At 34.0% G+C, this 22480-nt stretch overlaps 2 protein-coding genes across 8 annotated transcripts in view; both read left to right on the top strand.

Annotated features, from left to right (window-relative positions):
* The window catches only part of LOC6054789 (atypical protein kinase C), a 352606-nt gene that overhangs the window by 167649 nt on the left and 162477 nt on the right, over positions 1-22480 (top strand). The gene's annotated exons all lie outside the window — the stretch shown is intronic.
* LOC6047416 (lipase 1) lies at positions 6179-8482 on the top strand. Its single transcript, XM_001864443.2, has 2 exons — positions 6179-6626; positions 6696-8482. Exons 1-2 carry the CDS (start codon positions 6519-6521, stop codon positions 7602-7604), a joined length of 1017 nt encoding a protein of 338 aa, XP_001864478.1. The 5' UTR covers positions 6179-6518; the 3' UTR covers positions 7605-8482.

Below are 22480 nucleotides of genomic sequence, written 5' to 3'. Positions count from 1 at the left end.
TAGAAGAGAACTTTTGAGGAAAACGTAGGTTCACTTTTTTAAACGTTTTAACTTTTTTCACAAATTTTTTTTTTCAAATTTTTGATTGTTTTTTTTTCAATTTGTTTTAGGGGACAATTAAACCGCTACTTTTGAGCCATAGAGTTATGATTTTTTTTAAAATAGAAAATTGATTTTTAGGTTAAATAAAATTTTAATAAAACTAGTTTTGTTTATAAAATTATCGATTTATATTGCATTTTATACTGAATTCGAAGCACGAATTGATTTTTAGGTGAAATAAAATTTTAATATTTTTTTTAACTTTAATTTAAAATCTTTTCTTTGAAAAGTTTAGAAAATTTCCTATATTCGGATTTTCAACACTTTCTAGTACCACTATCTCAGAAACTAAAGGTCATTTTCGTACAAAATATTTCTAAACTGTTTGAATCAACTATTACATTTCAATAGGGCGTTATGTGGAATATTTAATCTTTTTGAAATGTTAGTCTAAAATTTTATTTGGAAATCTTCAGTTCTTATGAATTTGGTTGAATTCTACACAAGACTATGGCTTCGCCTTCCCTGCCCCAAAATGGTTCCACTGTCACCACCCAACCCCGTTCCAAAGGACATGTGTGGCTGATGTTCCACACACTGAGCTACTTCTGCCAAAGTGCTCATTTCCTGCGCGACGTTATGAGTTTGTGGCAGGTGGGGTGCACTCAAAGGTGTATTACCCTCGTCTCGTCTGCTCGGTTTTGAAATGTTGAAACGTCGATAAACTTTGCCGCCTGCCGGATTTCCAAATTGACGCGCGACCATTAGTGGCTTCTTTTGATCGTGGGGGTTTTGCCGAGCTTCCTGTTTGTCAATTTCTCTGAGCCATTTCGAGAAAGTGATGCCCGCTATCGTTTGCACCATAATTTGACGGTCATTAAAACCCGATCGAACAAAGCGCGAGAGAAGGATTCTGCCGACGGAGGGACGATTCTTGTCTTGTTGTGGCTGCTGGTCTGCTGCTTTTCTGCTGGTCTAATCACGATCCTGATTAATGAGGCTCCAATGAGCATCCTCTGGCAGCAGGACCGGACAATAAGCTGAGCTGGGTTGGGGTGGTTGCGCTTCTAATGATGTGGGACGAGCTTGCTCAACCGTTTTGAAGATGTTGTGTTGTGTGTTTTTGGAGTTGAATGGTGGGGGTGGAGGTGATTCGAGGTCGGAATTTCGATAAAGTAATTACAGTTGATTGGATCTGCGTCGAGGACGTGGTGGTGATGTTTACGGGTTTCGCAATCGAATAAGGGAACCTCTAACAGGGTTAGAAGTTAGAAGGCTGAGCTGTGAATTTTCGGATGTAATTAGGTAGGTAACAACTTATTAGTTTTTTTTCCTAAAATTGATTTCCTTCAATAAATCATCAACTGGATTTTTCCATGATTGGTAGTTCTAATCGGATTTCGTTAACTTCAGTTTTCTTCCACGAGACAAGTACTAGTCAGCGTCACCGTGCCCGCCTAAAACAAAAATCCAGTTCCAAGTGTCATTACAACTTGAGCGCGACAACTCAGCTTGCTTTACAAACTAGATGAAAAGTTTCAGAATCAAACATGCGCCCCTCCCCTTATGCTTCAAATTCACCAAATTCAAACGTAAAACTTTTCCACCAAATGATCTTTATCTTCTCCTGTCCCTCTTCTCTTGTTCTCGTGCGATTTTGGGCCACATGAAACTAATAAGCTTTACGAAGTGCTGCCTGGCTGGGTGTTTGAAATGTTTCAATTTTCAATGTTAACAGATGAATCATTTGTGAAATTCTCTGCGAAACAAATATTTAGGAGTCTTGTTTCCATATATTTTTTTTACATTTTTGTATTTTTCCTTCAATGGTTTTAAGATGAGATTTTCTATTTTTTTCGATAAAAGTTGTTGTCCAACCTATCAAAAAAAAAAAAAAAAAGTAATAATAATAACAATAATGAATTAAAATTACAGATTTTGGGATCTTGATTTTTTTTGTAAAAAAAGTTAATTTATAAATCGGGAATTTTTCACGTATCATTTTTTTGAATTGTCCCCAATAATACTTAAAACTTTGCCGAAGACACAAAATCGATCAGAAAATTCCTTCAAAAGGTACAGATTTTTAAATATTTACGTACCATTTTTGTATGGACAACTGCCAAAACTGTATGGGGACTTGCAAAAAAATGCAAATAAAATCCATTTTCGGAATTTGGGAATTGTTTAATATTTGAAATAAATGTTGAAAAAGTCCCCCAAATATCATTTTAAAAGTAAATTTGCTGTTAAAAATCAATTTGGGTTTACTTTTTAATTATTTTTTTTGATTTTTGTTTTTGCAATTCAATATTCAAGTTTTTTTTTTGAAAAATAAATACTCAGTGTATTTGTTTTTGTCTTTCTTCTCGTTAGCTAAAAATGGTTTGACAAATTTTAATTTATAGTTTAAAAATTTAAATAAATTTCACAATTTAAGAAAATTTTGAAAACGCGGTCGAAAAAAAACTTAACATTAATTTTTAGATGAAAAATGGGCTTCGGGGCATAAAAAAACTTTCAAGAAATTTGGATAAAGTGCACCGTTTTCAAGAATAATCTTCCTTAAGTGTAATTTAACAAATAGTGTAACAAAGTAAGAAAAAATCATGGAAATATTACATCTGGGAAGGGGTACTTCTATAATTTCAGAAAAAAATGTGTAATGTTGCCTCTGAAAATGTGTCATTTTAAAACATTTCTGGTGTGTTGTCACTTTTTCAGTCTAAATTCAACCTTCAAAAATTACACCTCCCAAATTTGAACATTTGTTTACTGCGATTTTTTTTAATTGCCCTAAGGTTTGTTCATTTTTCTTGTTTAAATAAAAAGGAAATTTCTAGTTTGTTAACCTTTTTCTTATTTTACAGAGGCGACTCGTCCACCTGTTCAACCTGTTCATTGAACAGGTAGCCGATTTCAAGCGGATAATTTTTTTATTTAAGTACCGCGGTGCTTTTTCAACCAGCAACATACAATTACAATTTTTGTTTGAATATACGTTAACAAAATCGACGCCGTATGTTCAGCAGCGCTGCATGCACCTAAAAAGCATAGAGTTATCTACGTGCGCATGTATTGCGTGTACGTACACGAAAAAAAGTGAGGTTAAATTTTGTACCAGCCAGCAAAACAAATGGTGCGCTAGTGTGTGTGAGATCGGGCTTAGATAGCTCTATTGGCCCGCCACCCTTTACTCTTTACCTCTCTTTACAACCCACCTAAAGCGAGCCAGCCGGCAGGCCACGCGCAAATGCTCGTCGCGTTCACACCGACCCTCTGAACGTCGGGGAAAAAATCTCCATACGGAAAAAAAATCAACACATGTAAAGAGCTTCCTATTCATACGCAGTGGCATTATCGATGTGTTGGTAAATCTGGTTCAATCTGGGAGCGTGAACTGACAGCATTTTTGGGAGAGAGCGAAATGCCACCCCCAGGCCCCAGCTGACTTAGCTCGCTTAGCTCTGCAGGGAGCTGCTTGCAAAAGGTAAACAAGCCAGCGCGTTGACAGCACGTTGAGAGCATGAATAAATGAGAGAGCGCGAGAGCACCACAGATATTGCTCTATATTTGGCGCATTTTTAGGCATCAGGCTGTTATGCGCAGACTGGTGATGGCTTGTTTTAAAACTGGAATGTTCAACTGCGCGCGTTGAACCTCTTGGATCTTCTTGGTTACTAGTGGATTCTTGCTTTACTGGAAAGTGATGTAATGTTAAGTTTAGAAAGTGTGATTGATAGATTGAATTGAAACAATTGAAACAAAAAAGTACTGTGTTTTTTTTTCCAGACTCGGGACACATGAGAAGAATTATGACAGTAGATTCAACCATGATCGTTATTTTATTTTCAGGATGGTTGTATTTAAAGCGGATGCAGTCCTAAAAAGTTTAAGATTTGATGCCATTAAATGCTCCAAAAACGACTGTGTTTATTCAGATTGTTGGTCCGGTTCACTCTAGTTGAGTAATATATTCATATATTGTAACATGAATTTGTTCTGAAAACAGTTTTTCACTGATGCTAAAAACAAATATTTTCATTATCTCGGATTCATGTCAATATAGTTTTGTTTTTAATATCAGAAGCCCTTCTTTTTATTCAGAAATTTAATTCCAAAACCATGAGGCCATAACAGTGAGTAAATTCAATTCTCTAAAAAAATGACAAGGATCAAAAGCGATACAACCTGGTTTTAAAAAGTATAAAGTAAAATGTCAATTTAATTTTTAAAAAGTAACCAAGTTAGCTCAATATTAGTTGGGCCTAAAAAAGCACAACAAACAGTTTTTCTTTGTGAAGGAAATGTTTTTTTTTCTGAACATCCTGATGAATAGTTTTGGAATTTAGTACAATATTCAATAACTTCCCTTGAATTTCGATAAGGATGGCAGAGCGATTGCTCTATTTTTCCACATTCGCCATGCTAATGATTATGCCTTAAAAATACATTTTAACGAGATAAAAAAGTCTTTATCATAAGTGTAATTAATTATTTGCATAAACAGAAAATTAAAATAGTATAAAAATAATATAACGTAAAAATAAAAGCCATTGGAAAGAAAAAAGCTTCAAACACATTTTTTAACATTAAGATTCAAAAATTTACTACGAATCATAATCAATATTTATTAAAAAAAATCATTGTAACCGAGTCGACTTCAAGCACGAAGTCAAATCATCCAAAAGAGTTGAACCAGCCTCCGTCTGAAAAACTCTATAATAAAGAATAAAAAAAATTAACATTGAACAGGTACTACATTCGGGCACGAGTCGCCTCTGATTTTTTTGTGTTGATGATGAAAAAAATGATTCTTATGACCAAACGAAAATTATTGGCTTGTTTAGGGAATTTTGATTTTTGAGCCATTCCCCTCTCCATCATCCCTAGAAGGGTTAAATAAAACATTCACTAAGAAAAACATGTTGAAAACAGTTCTAGAGTTTTTTTTTAAATAATCAATAAGCCAAATTTTCATTCTCTGGTTTTTATTTGTCTGGCACAAAAAAAAAAAAACATAATAAATAAATGCAAATTTTCTTTTAAAACCAAACATAACATAAATGTGTCTCAAAACGGTACACATCAAAAAAATTCCCTTAGTTGTAGATGCAAAAAGAAACATTAGGTGGATTTTTTTCAGAAATCGTCGCGTTTAATCAAGTTCAACATTAATAAATGACCCCCACATTTGAATTGGATTTTCAAAGCGAAAGAGTTAGTATTCCTGCTTGAATATTATTTGCCTTCAAGATGAGTATCAAACTACAAAACTGTTCCAAAAAGTATTATTTTTCGATAAAAGTGCTGAAAGATTGAACTTTTTAGCACTCAAGCTGGAATGGCAGCTGAAAAGAATTTTTTAAATACAGGTAGCTTCACTACGGAATCACCAAAATTAAAGCATCCATTTGAGTGCTGAAAAGCTCAATATTTCAGCAGTTGTATCGAATTGTAATGATTTTTTTATGAGAAAATTAGCAAATACGATAAAGGGAAAAACAAATTGCTCTGACAAGTTAAGGATTCGATCTTTTATCAATCCATTTGTTTGTTATCACTGTGAAATCAATTTATTTTGCAGATTTTTTTTATGAGAACTCGCTTGCTTTAGTTTTATTTTGTTTATGATGAAAAAAATATATATAGAATATTCTAAATAAAAGATGAGCTAGTTTACTTAACTAAAAAAAATAATTCAGCATGTTCGGGGTTAAGCCGCTGTAAAACCCCGTAAATATTTTATCAATCTTCCGCTTTCACAAGATCAATCAATTCAACTAGTTACTCGCAAAACTAGATCTTCCCACCAACACACGTGTCTGCAGTATTTCACAGATAATAATCCAGTTTATTGACTCTACTCTGTCTTCTCGCCCGCAGTTGCAGGGAGCATAACGGAACGTGCCGCCCAGGTCATCCACGTTTGGTCACGAGAATTTCTTTCTTCCACCCAATCGCCCATACTAGCAGAGCGTAGAACTCGCCCCGATCAGGTGTTGAGTCGTTCTACAAGTTTATGGTCATTTCCCTTTACGATCGTCGTCGTCGTCGTCGTCGTTTTCTTTTTTCTTCCACTTGGAGATTGATCGCTACTTTGAGTGATTCATTCGCTCGATCGCCGGACAAGGTCGTTACCGTTTTGGGTGGCAAAAACTGGTTTAAGGTGAAGCATCGTCAGTGACAACAAAGCGTAGAAACCGAATTTAATTCGAGCAATTTGTGAAACGTCATGACTGGTCGAAAATGATGCCGTTCAGATGATCCGATTAGCCTGTGACGGAAGAATCGCGGAAGTGCTTCTAACTTCATTCGGAGGAGTTGGATCGATTAGCACACCAACCTTCGCGCGCGTGACTCGGGACGTCAGCACCCGCAAGGATGCGTGAGAAGGTTCACAAAGCGCGAAAACCAGTTCTGTGGGCATCGCCAGGTCGCGATCGCTCCTGCGGAGCCCTCGTCAGTCGTCCAGAATGTCTCGATCGGTTGGGATCGTCCAAGTTGTGCTGTCGCTGCTGCTAGTTCTTGCGTCGATTGACGCAGGTAGTGCAGCAAAGGGCGTCAACAGCAAGATCAGCACGGTAAGCGGGGTGGAGTTTTTGGGAATTTTGACGTCAATTTGATAGCTGATGTTTTTTTTTTTTGTATAGGAAGACCACATAAGGCGTTACAAGATCAACTCGGAACGTTACCGTGTAACGACCTCCGATGGGTACGACCTGGCAGCCTTCCGGCTACGACCTACCGTCCCAATCCGTGGAGTTGCGTTGCTACAGCACGGAATACGTCAATCATCAGCTGACTGGCTGGTCCAGTACGCGAACCTCCCAGCCCAACTGCTGGACATTGGGATCGAGGTCTGGCTGGGAGATTCCCGAGCATCCCCGGAAAGCCTCGGCAATCGTACGGCCGATCCATGGGCCTTCAGCTTCCACGAGATCGGCATGTACGACCTCCCGGCCCTGATCGACGCCGCCCTCCAGATCTCCAAGTTCAAGCGCATCCACCTGGTCGGCTACTCGGAAGGATCAACCGCAGCACTGGTCCTACTCTCGGAACTCCCCTCCTACAACGCCAAGATCGCCTCCCTGAACCTGATCGCCCCCGCCGCCTACATGTCCAACAGTGACCAGCGGCTCGCCGCAGAACTCTACACCAACGTCCGGAACTTCCTCCCCTTCCTGCTACCCAAGCTGAACGCCGGCGTTCAAGCGATCGGGTCGACCCCCAAACAGCTAGATCACTACCGCCAGCTGATCCTGTCCGGGTGCTTCCGCCAGTACGACTACGGCACCGCCAAGAACGTCCAACGGTACGGCACCCGAACACCCCCCGAGTACCAACTGGCCAAGATCAGCACCAGTCCGGTGATTCTGCACTACGGAGGTCGGGACGGCGTGGTGAGTCCCCGAGATGTCCAACGGCTCGGCCAGCAGCTGTCCCGTACCACCAAGGTGCGACTGGTTTCGTACGAGCAGTTCGCCCACCGGGACTTTCTCGGCCCGAAGAAGGCAACCATCGAGGTTTATCCCAAAATTGCTGCGATCATCGCCAAGTGAAGATTCGGTGTTTGTGACCCGTTCGAGGAGATGTCCCGTTTAGAAAGTGATATTGGGTTGAACGGCCAGTGCTTTGTTTGCATTCTGGGGGAAAAATTTGAATAACACCGGGCGACGAAAGTTGTGTTAAGTAAAAGGGAAAAAAGTGTCAAAGTAGGTCGTTTCGCCGAAAAAAGTGTGTTTGCGTATTTAAAACCACGGTGGTGGGTCATTTCACCGAATTGCTATCGATATGATTTCTGGTAAAACCGGGGACATAGAGAACGAAATGGAACGGGTCATTTCGCCGAATTAATGTTTATGTTGTTAGATATACAGAAAAATGAAAAAAATATAGAATTAAAATTGTTAAGTAGAACTGGGTCATTTTTAAAGTTCAAAACTTCTAAAAGTTGAAAAAAAGGAAGTTAGTGGGTCATTTCATCGAAAATATAATTTTAAATTTAATTCGATGAAATGATCTTTCGATAGTTAAATTTTTAGGTCAGTAATATTTCTGTCATAATGATTGCCTGTGAAATCAGCAGTTGCAAAAAAGAGTATTGCGAATTTATGGGTGGGTCATTTCACCGAAAATATTGTTTTGGGTTAAATTTAGTTCAAAAAATTCTTTGGTCAGTTAGAAAAAGTGAAGATCAGCGTGGATCGGTCATTTCACCGAATTCAAATAGCAAGTTTTCACAGAAAATTGACAAAAAAATAAAACATAACTCATAAAGTATTCACTTGTAGTGAAATGGATCACACTATTTTGAAGTATTCGGTGAAATGACTCAGTGACTAATAACTAAGTGACATTTTTATTAAAGCTGCCATAGCTCTGTTCAGGACATGGTGTTCTTAAAAAATGTATTAAGTGGGTCATTTTACCGAAAGTAGCTCATTGAACTTAATTCGGTGGAATGGTCTTTTAATGAAATAATGTTTAAGCTATTTGTTCGAGTTATTTTTTTTTCAAATTGATTTCAGATTCAATCTAGGAAGCAGGAAAAAAAGTTCAAGGGTCATTTCACCGAAATAAAATTTTTAGATATTGACGATAAAATAATTTTATTTTAATTAAGCGTGTGGGAAAACTGTGGACTGGTTACTTTTGCGATTTCGAAAACATAATTTTGTAGGTCATTTCACAGAAAGTGGCTTATTAAACTTGATTAGATGAAATGACGATTCGGTTAGTTTATATAATTTTATGATTTAACAGAAATGATATTCATAACAAAGTGATTTTCAGTGAAATCAAGGATAATGAAAAAAAAAAACGAAATGGGTCATTTCGCCGAATTTTAATAAAACATTGTTTGAAACACAGAAAATATACAAAAGTGATCGAAAACAGGGTTGCTTATCAATTATATTGGGTCATTCCATCAAAAATGTTTTTAAATTTCCCAAAACAATTGAGTATTGAGTAGGTCATTTTACCGAAAGTGATATTTGATTCTGAATTCTAGTGAAATCGTTTAAAATCAACGACAAACCTAAATAGTTTTACAGTACGACAAACAGACAAACATCGTTGAAATAAAATTAAGGACATAGGAAAAAATAAACTGACTCATTTTATCGATTAAATTCATTCAAGTTTCTAAAATAAATTTCGTTTGCAAAGCTTTCGGTGAAACGTACATGCAACGAAATCATTTAATCAGAGCAATACTTAATCGAATGCAAGCTAGCATCACAAAAAAAACATATAATGGGTCGATTCACCGATTTAGCAAGTAATTGGCAAAATGACGTCAAATTATAAGATTTTTATTTTATTTTCGGTGAAATGACTCACGCTATTTTTCTGTGACCATTACTATGTTGCCAAGTCAATTAGAATTCGGTGAAATGACCATGTGTGTTACAAAGTGACATTTTCAACAAAGCTGCTTTTTCTTTTCTAGAATATTGCAAAAAAATTGAATGATTGGTTTCTCAGAAAAGGTCATTTCACCAAAAACTTTCGGTGAAATGACCCATTCTATTCAAGGAACATGCATTAAGGGATCTTTATTTGATAGGGTGTTGGAATTCGGCATTAAATGTACTATTTTCATGTGATAATTCAAATTACAAGTAGGGAAACAACAAATTCGGTGAAATGGCTCATTTTATTTCAAATTCATCTTTACCAAACTTTAGTTTGAAAACAATAAAAAAAAATTAACAAAACTGGTTTAGTCCGCGGGGTTCAGTCGTTTTTAAATCGGTTTTTATTTCCCCACATCCTCACTTCGCCGTCATCATCATCATCATCACGCGGAATCGGTATGTTTTCAGAACTGTTGTCCGGCCGGTGTCTCTGGACATACGTTCGAAATTTGAATAATGATTTGAATGCGTAGTTTTGCGTGGAATACGTGATTACGTTGGTGGGAGGGCTTAGTGATTTTTTTTTCTCTCGTCTCCAATTTATACGAAAGTGAAATTTTAGTCACGTTCTGGGCGGGAATTTACAGGAATTCATAATTGGTGTTTTTGAAAAGTGTGTTTCTGTGTAACAATAGGTTAAGCTTGTGATAAAACAAATGTACTTGTTAGTCAAACATTGAAATCTCAAAATCTATAAATAGAATCAATAAATCGCTAAAGACATTCACTTTTTTATCTTCTTTGTTTCATTCTCCTTCTGCTATCCTGCTTCCCCAAAGCAAGTGCCATTGAAATGCCACTTAACGGTGGACGTTTGGACCAGTTTTTGGGAAGAAGGCGCTTGACGGGGTGGACGGTTATGTCCGTAAACAATACCCGATACAGCAAGTTCATCGTGACTTGCAACGGAATATGCTGAGCAGGTTTCAGGAAACTTGTTCACTGGATTTTGGTTGTAATTGAATTGAACTGAGCGGGAAGTTGGAGGAAAAGGTCGCTTTTGGATTGAGTTTACTTTAAAGTTTCCGAAAAAGTAAAAAAAGTCAAGCTTTGTGTAAAATATTGTTTATTATAATTTTACCTGAATTACTGTGTAGAAAAAAATTAATAAATTTCACCTCGCAATTAATTTACTCAATTTCTGATGTAAAATTACACTTTTTCTAAATTGAGCATTTTCAAGTGTGAATTTACTTCTATTTTTATGTAATTTTACGTAAATTAATGTTGAAAAAATAAATTAAGTAAAAGCACAAATTTCTACATAGTTCTGTTGTAAAATTACTCATTAGCTCTGACACAAAACCTGACTGCAAAATTTGTGTCATTTCACATCAGAAACTGATAAAATTTTCATCTTTTACCATGTAATTTTTTTTTTGGGAAATTCCATCGAAAAAAAAGTAAGTTCTCAACTCGTCATTATTGGAATTTTTATAGTATTTTTCTACACCGAAGAAAATAGTGTAATTTTGGAAGGTTGAATATTACCTCTTTTACGATGTAATTTTACCTCAATTTGGACTGAAAAATGACATTTCACCAAAAAATAGGTAAAATTACACATTTTTCTGACATAAAAGACCCCTTCTCAGATATATTTTGTTCAGCTTTCCAAAATCCTTTGTATTTTTTTAGTACTGTATTAAATTTTTTTATTCTCAAAACTCATTTTTTTTGTTTTTTTCCGAAAAACGAATTCATAAAAGTGCTCCCCTTTTCGTCATTTCCAGTACAGCTGTCAGGGATGACGTCAGCCAAAAAGATATCGTTCCGGGAAAATGCTCTGAAAGGAATCTTGCTTGGTGTGGCAATCAGGCGAGGCTCCCCCGCCTCGGGGCTTCGTGCCCTCGAGGTGGAAGGAATTAAGTCAGCCGAAAAATAACTTTTCCCATTACCCAACAGAAGACACGGCGGCGAGTGTTCCACCCACACTTCCAAAATTTGATGGTGGCTGCAAATTGGCAATTGCCATTAACCAAGCTGATGCTTTTGTTTGCGAGTGATTTCAAATTTCTTCGATGTTTTAATTTTAAAATATTTTAGTTTTTTAAAGAAGGATGAATTTATTTAACACAAAAAACAGTACAAAAATTCGAAAAAGTTCATTTGAGATTCACGTAGCCCAAAATCATTTGAGATGAATAAGGCAAAGCAGGAATGACTTGGTGGGAAAGTTTTACGTTTGAGTTTGTTGAAATTTTCCGTCTAGTTAGAAAACATAGCCGGGCCGCTCAAGTAGTAATGACACTTGGAACTGGATTTTTGTTCCGTTTTCGGAGGCCACTTTGGCGCTGACTAATAATACTTGTTACGCGGAAGATGATTGTTTCTATGGAATCGAGATTCGATGTGATCTACCCATCCCATTATGTATTTAATGAAATAATTTGCAGTACTGAGTAAATCTCCGAGATAACTGTCATGTCATAATTGATTGAAGACTCAAAACCGGCAACACTGGCAACACTGGCAACAATCTTTTACTTTCATTTTATATTTTTTTAAAATGGCATTTTGAAGAATTCTTCTTCAATTTGTAACTTAACAGCTACACTCTCAACTATACAATTTTTGTTCGCTTTTTGAGCTAACTTCATCCATTAGATGATTTTCACTATTTAAACAACTAATTTTGCACAACTTTTGATAGAAACTTGCATGCTCACTTCTTATTGAGCTATTTACAACTCGATTTCAATTGAAAACGCTTTTAATGAGCTGTAATCGAATGTCAAAGTGCTGATATGGCAACATTAGAGGCACGCTGGAAGTAGATGCTGTTCCCCTAGGCATAAACATTTTTTAAAGATTTTTTTTTAAATTTTTAGAGGATTAAAAAAAATATGCTATGACTCAGCAGGCTGAAAATTATTTGCTAATTTTGTGAAAAAAAAAACAGTTTTTGGAAAACATAGTCGATTTTATCAAAAAGTTGGTCCCATTTCTGAAAAAAAAGATTTTCGAATAAAAATGATTTATTTTTATTTTTTGAGAATGTTAAAAGTTCCCAACATCTGAAAATATGCTTACTGCAATTCAGTCATAAAACTACTACTACGGATTTACAAAAAATGTAGCATGCAACTCGTTGCAAAACTTGATATTTTCAGCGCTCGTCGTATTTATTCAACTAAATTACGCCAAATAATCGTGTTTGTTTAAGTATGTTTTAGACGACAAAAAATGCCATCTTTCGAGCTTAAGTACAAGTTGGTCAAGGTTAATTGGCAGTGCTGCCATTTTTTCCAAGAAATCAAGATATTTGAAAAATGTCAATAATTTTTTTTTCATCGCCGAAAAATTTAATTATTGTAAAATTTTCCGATCTTCCGAAAAAAAAACTATTTGAAGAAAAAAATTCATGTGGAAAAAAATAAACGTGTTTTCGTAAACTTGTTGACACTGCGTAATGATTTTTGACCAACTGATGCCATAGCTCAAAAGATGGATTTTCAAACATGTCCAGAGTTTTTTTTTTGAAAAGGTCCAATAAACCAAATTTTCAATTTTTGCTTTTTGGGTGTTTTTGAAAACCCCTGACTCAAGGCGGTTCTAAAAACACCCAAAAAGCATAATATCAAAATTTGGTTTATAGGATTTTTAAAAAAAAAAAAAAAAAACTCTAGATGTGCAAAAAAATATTAAGAGAAATGGTTATTTTTCGCAATCAAGTTCGTTTGTGCGAAAGGTCCAATCAAAAATAGTGTAATCTTGTTTCAGAGTGTAACTTTTTTTTCTGAGAAGTCCTAAGCGACTACAACTTTGTCGAGGACACCAAATCGATCAGAAAATCCGTTTTTAAGATACGGATTTTTGAATATTTCATAAATATTTTTGTATGGACGAAAATTGTTCGGAGACTTGTATGGCAAACATATGTTGCAAATTAATATCTTTGGTCATAGAAAATTTACAGATTGCAAATAAAAAAAATGAGTATTTGTGATAAAATACGGTATTTTGTGATTTTTTCTTGTTTTACAAATAAAAAAGCTTGAAAAAAAGTGAAAAGGCAAACTAAATTTCGCTTCGTTTGATACCAACATTACAAATTATGAAAATTTGAGTACTTTCGAAAAAATACGGTATTTACTTTGTGAAAAAATTCAAAAAATCTCTTAATGTGTAAAAGTAAACAAAATATCGCTTCGTTTGATACCCATATTGCAAATTTTGAAATTTGGGTATTTTCGAGTAAAACGGTAATTTGTGAAAATTTTAATTTAGCAAAAAAAACTCCAATAAAGTGAAAAAAAAACATACAACATTTCGCATCGTTTGCTACCTATTTTTGCAAATTATAAAATTAATGGGTACTTTCGAAAAAATACAGTATTTTGTGAACAATTTTGAGAACATAATTTCTTTGAATCTTACTAGATTTTCAAAAAATATATTCTTGGTGAAAGCATTTAACATGATATGGTCGAATCAATTGATTTTAGAAAGATTTTAAAAATGAGTTATTTTTCATTATTACCGAAATAACGATAACAATAACGATAGAATTATCGTTATCGTTATCGACCATCGATAATTTTATCGTTAATAACTTTGGTTTCTCAATACAAATTTGGAGGCTGCCCATAGAATCTGCATTCTATTCGAAAATCTGCATATTTAGCAGAGATTTATATTTGATAACTTCGGCAAGGTTGTAGGTGGGGACCATCCATAAACCACGTGGATACTTTTTTGGAAATCTTGACTCCCCCCCCCCCCCTCGTGGACAGTTGTCCATACAAATAAAATATATTTCTGTATGGAGCGTGGACAATCGCTATAACACCTCCCCCTAAAGCGTCCACGTGGTTTATGGATGGTCCTGTGATGATATGCACTATTTAAATATATATACAGATTAGCAGTTTTATTAGATTTTTTTCCATTTATGTCGTGTTTTTTCGTTTAATTTTTAATCTTAAAACAAGTTTTCAAGAAACCCATTGAAAAAAATATTTTTGAATTTTTGAAATCACGGCTAACATTTAAAAAGGGCCTAAATCGAATCATTTGAAGAATGAGTCTCAGAATTTGTTTGGATTAATTGCTCTATACAACTTTGCTTAGTTGTGGGGAAGGCATCAACCACATTTTTTTTAAATACCCGAGCAGATGGCAATAACTTGCGAACAACATTTTTTGATATTTGAAAATACTAGGCCAATAATATTTTATGTTATTTATAACAGGATTTGTTATTCGTCGTTATTGGAATAACATACTAATAACATTTTGAGTTATTCTTCGTATAAATCTTTGTTATTATTTTTTGTTATTTTAAAAACTAATCCGAAAAAAAAGTTATTCCCAAGTTGTTTTGGCTTTCAACCAATATCAGACCAATAACAAATTTTGTTATGATAACATAAACTGATATTAAACTCTTATTTAAACATGGATTTTTCAAGAAGATTCCATAACAATTTCTGTTATTTTAAAAGTGTTTGTTATTGAAATGGCATGAATTTTGTTATTACCGTCTGTCCGGGTAAATTGAAAATATAACTCATTCAATGCTTATTTAATTCCATTCAGCAACTTTTTGTTTGTTCGCTTATCATTCACTCCACTTGCCTTAATTAATCAACCTTTTCACTTGATGAAGAAAACTGGCTCTTCGTCCTAGCGCCATATTGTCACCGCCTTTCAGTCGAAAAGCCCAACTTGCGCTCAATGAAAAACTGTTTAACTTTGATTTCAAACCAGCTGCTGCCTGCCGGCATCCTCTAATCCGCTTTCCGTTGGCCTCATTTTCCAACTTTTCCGAGAAATTGTCATGTCCCCGGGTTTCGACCAGGTATGACGCGGCCCGACCCCTAATCTCATTATGGACGCCGCACTTTTAGGGGGAACGGGTCCGTCGTACGTGGCCTGGACCCGGAAAGTTCGAAATTATGAATAATGATGACACCCAGATGTGCCGTAGATCATCAACGGCGAAGCGACCTTGGTGCGGCAAAATTCGCCGCCTCTGTTTGCCGACCGTACTTAACTGGGGTTGTAGGAGAAGGTGGGGTTTGGTTGAGTTTGTTGAATTTAAGATAATTTTATTTAAAAAACTTGATGAAAAGTCGAAACTAATTTGATATCTTTTTTTTTTATTTTCAGGTAAGACAACGTTGCTAAACTTCAAGATCAAGAAGGACACATTTTAAGAAGTTTAAGCTCAGATAAGTCAACTTAGCTACTATTCTCATATTTCTTTAAAACTGAATTATTAGGTTCCCTAACAGGGTTAATCTCCCTTAAAATCACGCGTTTTTCTTACTGGAGGAAAAAATATAACTAAGACGGTATATTTTGCTCATTATGATTCGCTTTTCGACACTTTGCTCTTGAGCAATTCTCTACGAAATCGGTCTTTTTTCTACAATTTTAATTTTTGTAATTTTTAATCCGACTGAAACTTTTTTGGTGCCTTCGGTACGCCCAAAGAAGCCATTTTGCATCATTAGTTTGTCCATATAATTTTCCATACAAATTTGGCAGCTGGTGATGATGCATGAAAATTCGAAAATCTGTATCTTTTCAAGGAATTTTTCGATCGATTTGGTGTCTTCGGCAAAGTTGTAGGTATGAATACGGACTACACTGGAAAAAAATAATACACGTTAAAAAAAATTTGGTGATTTTTTTATTTAACTTTTTATCACTAAAACTTGATTTGCAAAAAAAAACACTATTTTTATTTTTTTATTTTTTTATATGTTTTAGAGGACATAAAGTGCCAACTTTTCAGAAATTTCCAGGTTGTGCAAAAAATTATTGACCGAGTTATGAATTTTTCAATCAATACTGATTTTTTCAAAAAATCGAAATTTTGGTCGCAGAAATTTTTCAACTTCATTTTTCAATATAAAATCAAATTTGCAATCAAAAAGTACTCTACTGAAATTTTGATAAAGTGCACCGTTTTCAAGTTAAATCCATATTTGTGTGACTTTTTGAAAATAGTCGAAGTTTTTAATTTTTTTTTAATTTACCAAAATTTCGATTTTTTGAAAAAATCAGTATTGATTAAAAAAATCATAACTCGATCAATATTTTTTGCACAACCTGAAAATTTCTGAAAAGTTGGCATTTGATGTCCTCTGAAACATATCAATAAATAAAAATAGTGTCTTTTGCAAATCAAGTTTTAAATAAAAAAATCATTAAAGTTAAATAAAAAAATCATAAATTTTTTTTTACCGTGTATTATTATTTTCCAGTGTAGTCCGTATTCATACCTACAACTTTGCCGAAGACACCAAATCGATCAAAAAATTCCTTCAATAGATACAGATTTTTGAATTTTTATACATCATTTTTGTATGGCCAGCTGCCAAATTTGTATGGAAAATTATATGGACAAACTAATGATGCAAAATGGCTTCTTTGGGCATACCGAAGGCATCAAAAAAGTTTCAGTCGGATTAAAAAATACAAAAAAAAAAATCGAATGACCGAAATCCTAGAGAACTGCTCTCTTGCTGTGCTCTGAACAAACTGTCCGGGGATCCTTGGGGATTTGCACTCGTGAACTAGTAAGGCCCAGGACGTGCCTGGATTATTTGTCATTGTCGTCGGCCAATGGAGATCGGTCTGTTCTGCGACAGTTTTTTGTTGTTGGTCACTAAAGATTTTTGGGGTCGTTCAAATATTACGTCAGTCAAATTTCGGCAAAAAAAATGTGTTACAGGGAATTTAAAAAATAAATTATGCCCTTGAACATTTTTTTAATAAATCCCACATTTTGTCATGCAAAATTTTAAAATTGGTTCTGGTTTCACTGTAAATTGCACAATACACCATACCCAAACTTTGCTTTTATTATATCCGTCTGGGTTCGCCAGTCGTGACTAACTGCCCGTTCTTGGGGAGAGTGCACTGATAAGAAATCCAAATCGATTGTGTCGTGCTGGTGGAATCCCCCCTTAGATCACACATTTACCCTAAAACACTTTTGCCCACAAAAATACTTACACGCCTATAAAAGTTTACTCACACTTATCAAGTGTGTTTGTGTGTGCGTGTTGGGTTGGGTTGAGAGCGTGCTCACTTTCAGTTTTTTTTCCTTTATTTTGCACGATAAAGGTACTCTGAAGTGGGTTATCCAGGGCAGTACGATACTTACACATACTTTAGTACATGTGCACACACACAAACACAGGAAGCACTTGGGGAGCGTGTCTAGAGTGGACCTGGTGATAAGAGCTCAGACATGTCGATACACCAGGAAAAACACGTAAACATTGTTGGGTGCAATCGATTTGCGTTCATCTTGGGAGCCTATTTTGGGCTGACTTTTTTTTAAGTTTTTATTTCTTCTATAAATACCACATTGAATTTTAGTTTTCAAAACTAAGATCTTGTACAAACATTAATTAATCTTGACCTCAATAATATGTTTATTAACTCTCAGATTTTCGTAAAAAAATTAATAAATTTATCATGTCTTAAGAATTTTGCAAAAAAAAAATCGCTGAAAATTTATTACGACCCGCAGAAAAACTTCCTAGGAAAATACGAAAAAGAGGATTGACAGGATTTCGATTGAAAAATTGGATGCTCTTTTTCGATCGAATTTTACTTGATTATCGAGGAATAAGTAAAATCACACATACAGTATGTAAAAAAAGTATTTACACCCCTTGGGCACTATGCACATTTTGTGATGAAACATGTAAACAATTTAATGTTGACATAAACCTAGTACTACGTTTTGTTCAGAAACTCATTCCGAACATTTTGCTGCAAAAAGCTCATGAAAAGATGTTTTCTATAAAAAGTTATATAACAAATACTATTACAAAAATAAAAAAGGTGCAAAAAAAGTTTGTACACCTTTCGAAAAATTAACATAAATAAAGTTATTTGTTGACAAATCACCATAAATCCAGTCTCCCAACTCCAAATAGGCATCCTTGACTGATTAAAAAAATAATTTGGATTGAATATAAAGTTTACTAATTACTTAGTATAAAAGTTTATATAACTCTGGAAATTCTAAATAAAACTTATCTAAACTTAATTTTGCAAACTTTTAATTTAACTAAATGTCAATATATTACCATAGAATTGCTAAATAAACATTTTGGAGTGGGTATAACACCGTTTTGGGGTCTTTGTATCGCTAGAATAGATTTTCGTTGGAATTTCGTACCAACCCGGAATTACGTCGTCGAAAAATCCGCCGGCATCGAACCGGTCCACAATTCACAAGTTAACCTATGTGGCATCGGAAAGGGCATAAAATTTCCGATCTTTTGATACCCATACATCTAGGTTTTCTATAAAACCCACGTTTTTAAATACCTGGGCAAAAAGTAAGTTTGATCCACGAGAACAAAAATTACGAAATTCCATACATTTTTGGCAGATTGCTCAAACAAAACCATAACAACGTTTTTACCTAGGTATTTAAAAACGTGGGTTTTATAGAAAACCTAGATGTCTGGGTACCAAAAGATCGGAAATTTTATGCCCTTTCCGATGCCACATAGGTTGACTTGTTAATTGTGGACCGGTTCGGATGCCGGCGGATTTTTCGACGACGTAATTCCGGGTTGGTACGAAATTTCAACGAAAAATCTATTCTAGCGATACAAGACCCCAAAACGGTGTTATACCCACTCCAGAATGTTTATTTAGCAATTCTATGGTAATATATTGACATTTAGTTAAATTGAAAGTTTGCAAAATTAAGTTTAGATAAGTTTTATTTAGAATTTCCAGAGTTATATAAACTTTTATACTAAGTAATTAGTAAACTTTATATTCAATCAAATTATTTTTTAATCAGTCAAGGATGCCTATTTGGAGTTGGGAGACTGATTTATGGTGATTTGTCAACAAATAACAATATTTATGTTAATTTTTCGAAAGGTGTACAAACTTTTTGCACCTTTTTATTTTTGTAATAGTATTTGTTATATAACTTTTATAGAAAACATCTTTTCATGAGCTTTTTGCAGCAAAATGTTCGGCATGAGTTTCTGAACAAAACGTAGTACTAGGTTTATGTCAACATTAAATTGTTTACATGTTTCATCACAAATTGTGCATAGTGCCCAAGGGGTGTAAATACTTTTTTTACATACTGTACACAGATTAAAATTTACACATTTTCATGGGTAATATTACACCTTTTTTGTGGCACCTAATTACATTTGCAGATGTAATAATACCATGATTTTTTTCTGTGTTGCAAGTTAGGAGAATTCTCTTTTATCAATTTGAAACCCAGATTTAAAGAAGACCATAGACTGTGTAGGATTTTTTTTGTAAATTAATTTATACTTTGTATTTTTTTGCGGTATACTCAATTGTAAAATTGTTAAAAAAATTGTGATACGTTTTGCTTTTGAAAAGCAATCTTTCAATACATTTTTTATTTCTGTCACGTTTTGAATACCGTAAAGCGGAGTGACTTTAAATACTTTCGGAATGGTAAGGTCATACTAACCATGGCAGAAAAATGTTGAACACTGCTTGAAAACGTTTTCATAAAATTTTGAAACGTTTAAGAGTTAGTTAACAATAATTAAGAAAATGTTGAAGAAAAGCATTAATTTTATATTCTCAAAGTGTCTTGATTGGAATCCAGTTTAAAATGCAGCATAAATTGAACAAAAAAATAATTTAAACAAATTCCAAGCAAATTTCCGACTTTTTAACAATTTTACATAAAATTCATATGTATTTTATTAAAGAGCAATTCCAGCTCAAAGCAGGAAATTTTCTGATTCTGGTAACTTATGGGAAATTGGACAGGCTTTCTGGTAAAAATATTTACGAGACTGAAAACTCAAGTCTGTCATATAGAAATTGCCAAAAACCACCAAAAAACCTATTTTTTCGACATTTTAATTTTTTAAACCGCTGTATCTTCCCAAGGATTGGACATAGGACAATGGTCAATATCGAAACTCTTATGAAAAATTGTCTGGGGCATCGATTCCCAATATCGGTTTTAAAAAGATTTGAGGTTCAGACCACCTTTCAAAAAAAAAAAAAAAAAAAACAGTTTTAGTAAATGTTTTTTTTTGTATTTTTTCAGTAGAGACATACCATCCTACATTTTTCGTTAGTCTTTTTGTAACATTTTAGCCTATTTCCTCAAAAAAAAAAAAAATACGAAAAATTCGTGAAATCACCTTAAAATTTGACTTTTAAACTTAAAAATCAAAAAATGTCATAAAAGTGGCGTGTACTTTTATTACAGTGTTTTTTTTCAGAAAGCCCGTTTCCAACAAGTTTGTTTTTGACCACCGTTTGATGCGATGCAACGGCTTCGAAATACAGTAATTTTTAAATTGCAAATTACAAAAATATTTAAATAACTTATGCCCTTCTCAAATGTTATTTTCGAGTGCTATTGGCTCCATATACACACAAATGGCTTACATAGGCCTAGGATAACATGTCTACAAAGTTTCATTGAAATCGGAGAGGGTCGGGTACAAAAACACCAGAAAAATTCCTGATTTGAGTTGGAATTGCTCTAATGGCTTGTAAACCTATTTAACTTAGTATAAACATTCATGTTTTTCTTAAAAACTAATCAGCAACCTTATTGATGGGAAATTTGACGTAAGCATAAAATTTGAACACTTTAAATCTGATTTAAACCAGAAACAAACTATGACCATCAAAGACACCCCGAAATTCAAATCAGGAATTTTCAACGCAACTTTTTTTTAAAACATTTTTGAATTTGTTTTCAATAATAGTGCATGGACCTTGTGTGGCCTACCCCAGTACATGTTTTAAAAACAATAGTCTTGCCGGTTTACGGTCAGTTTCTAAGTATAATTACTCAAAATTTTTCGCAAAATACCGTATTTTTCAAGAGTACACAGTAAAAAAAAAAATCATGGTAATATTACATCTAGGAAGGGGTACATCATTTATGTCACAAGAAATGTGTAAAATTTTCATAATTTGTAATATCGATACCAATCGAAGTAAAATTTGGCTTTTTTTTTCATTTTATTGAAAAAAAAAAATAAATGCTAAAATTTTCTCAAAACACCTTATTTTTTCGAAAATACTCTAATTTTCATAATGTGCAATATGGGTATCAAACGAAGTGAAATTTGCTGTGAATTTTCACACTGTAAGAGTTGTTTTGAAAATGCTAAAAAAAATTACAGAATACCCAGCAAAATACCGTTGTTTTCGAAAGTACTCAAATTATTTAAATTTACAATATGGGCATCAAACGAAGCAAAATTTTGTTTGCATTCTTACGTTATTAGAGGTTTTTCTGAAAAAAAAATTCACGAAATACCGTATTTTTCGAAATTCTCAAATTTTTGTAATTTGCTACATGGGTATCAATCGAAGCGAATCTTGTTATATATTTTCACGTGATTAGACATTTTTCATAAAAAACCCGAATTTTCACAAAATATCGTATTTTTTCGAAAGCACTCAAATTTTTATAATTTACCATTTGGGTACGAAGCAATATTTTGCATGAAGCATACAAAATTTGAATGTATGTATGATACTCATATTGCATATTTTGAAATTTTTAGTATACTTTTTTGAAAATTTGATTATTTTCAAAAAAATGGTCATTTGTAAAAAAAATAGTACGAAAAAAAAACTCTGAAAAAAATATTTAAAAAGCATACTTAATTTTGTTTCATTTGATATCCATATTGCAAATTTTGAAAATTTTGAGTATTTTCGAAAAAGTACAGTTTCAAAAATTACAGCTCGAAAATAATAAAAAAAAAAGATCACTCATCATATTTTTTTTCAACATTAAACATTTTTGAAGATAAAACAGATTAAAAAATAATAATGTTTTTGAATTTTTTGTGTACGTTTTTTGCTTAAACGTAGAAAATTTTACTATTTCTAATTTTATTGAAAAAGTGTTTAAAATTCAATTATGACTCGAAATTCCCGACTTCACTTTACCAGTTACAAATTAACTGCATTATGAAGCAATAACATTACCTCAGCTGTGATTTAACCTCCAATTGAATTTGCCCAAAAGATATGCCTTTGGG

This window comes from Culex quinquefasciatus, chromosome 2 (assembly GCF_015732765.1).
Source record: "Culex quinquefasciatus strain JHB chromosome 2, VPISU_Cqui_1.0_pri_paternal, whole genome shotgun sequence".
NCBI classification, from domain to species: Eukaryota; Metazoa; Arthropoda; class Insecta; order Diptera; family Culicidae; genus Culex; species Culex quinquefasciatus.
The sequence above is the reverse complement of the archived record's forward strand: the minus strand, read 5'-3'. Positions and strand labels throughout refer to the sequence as shown.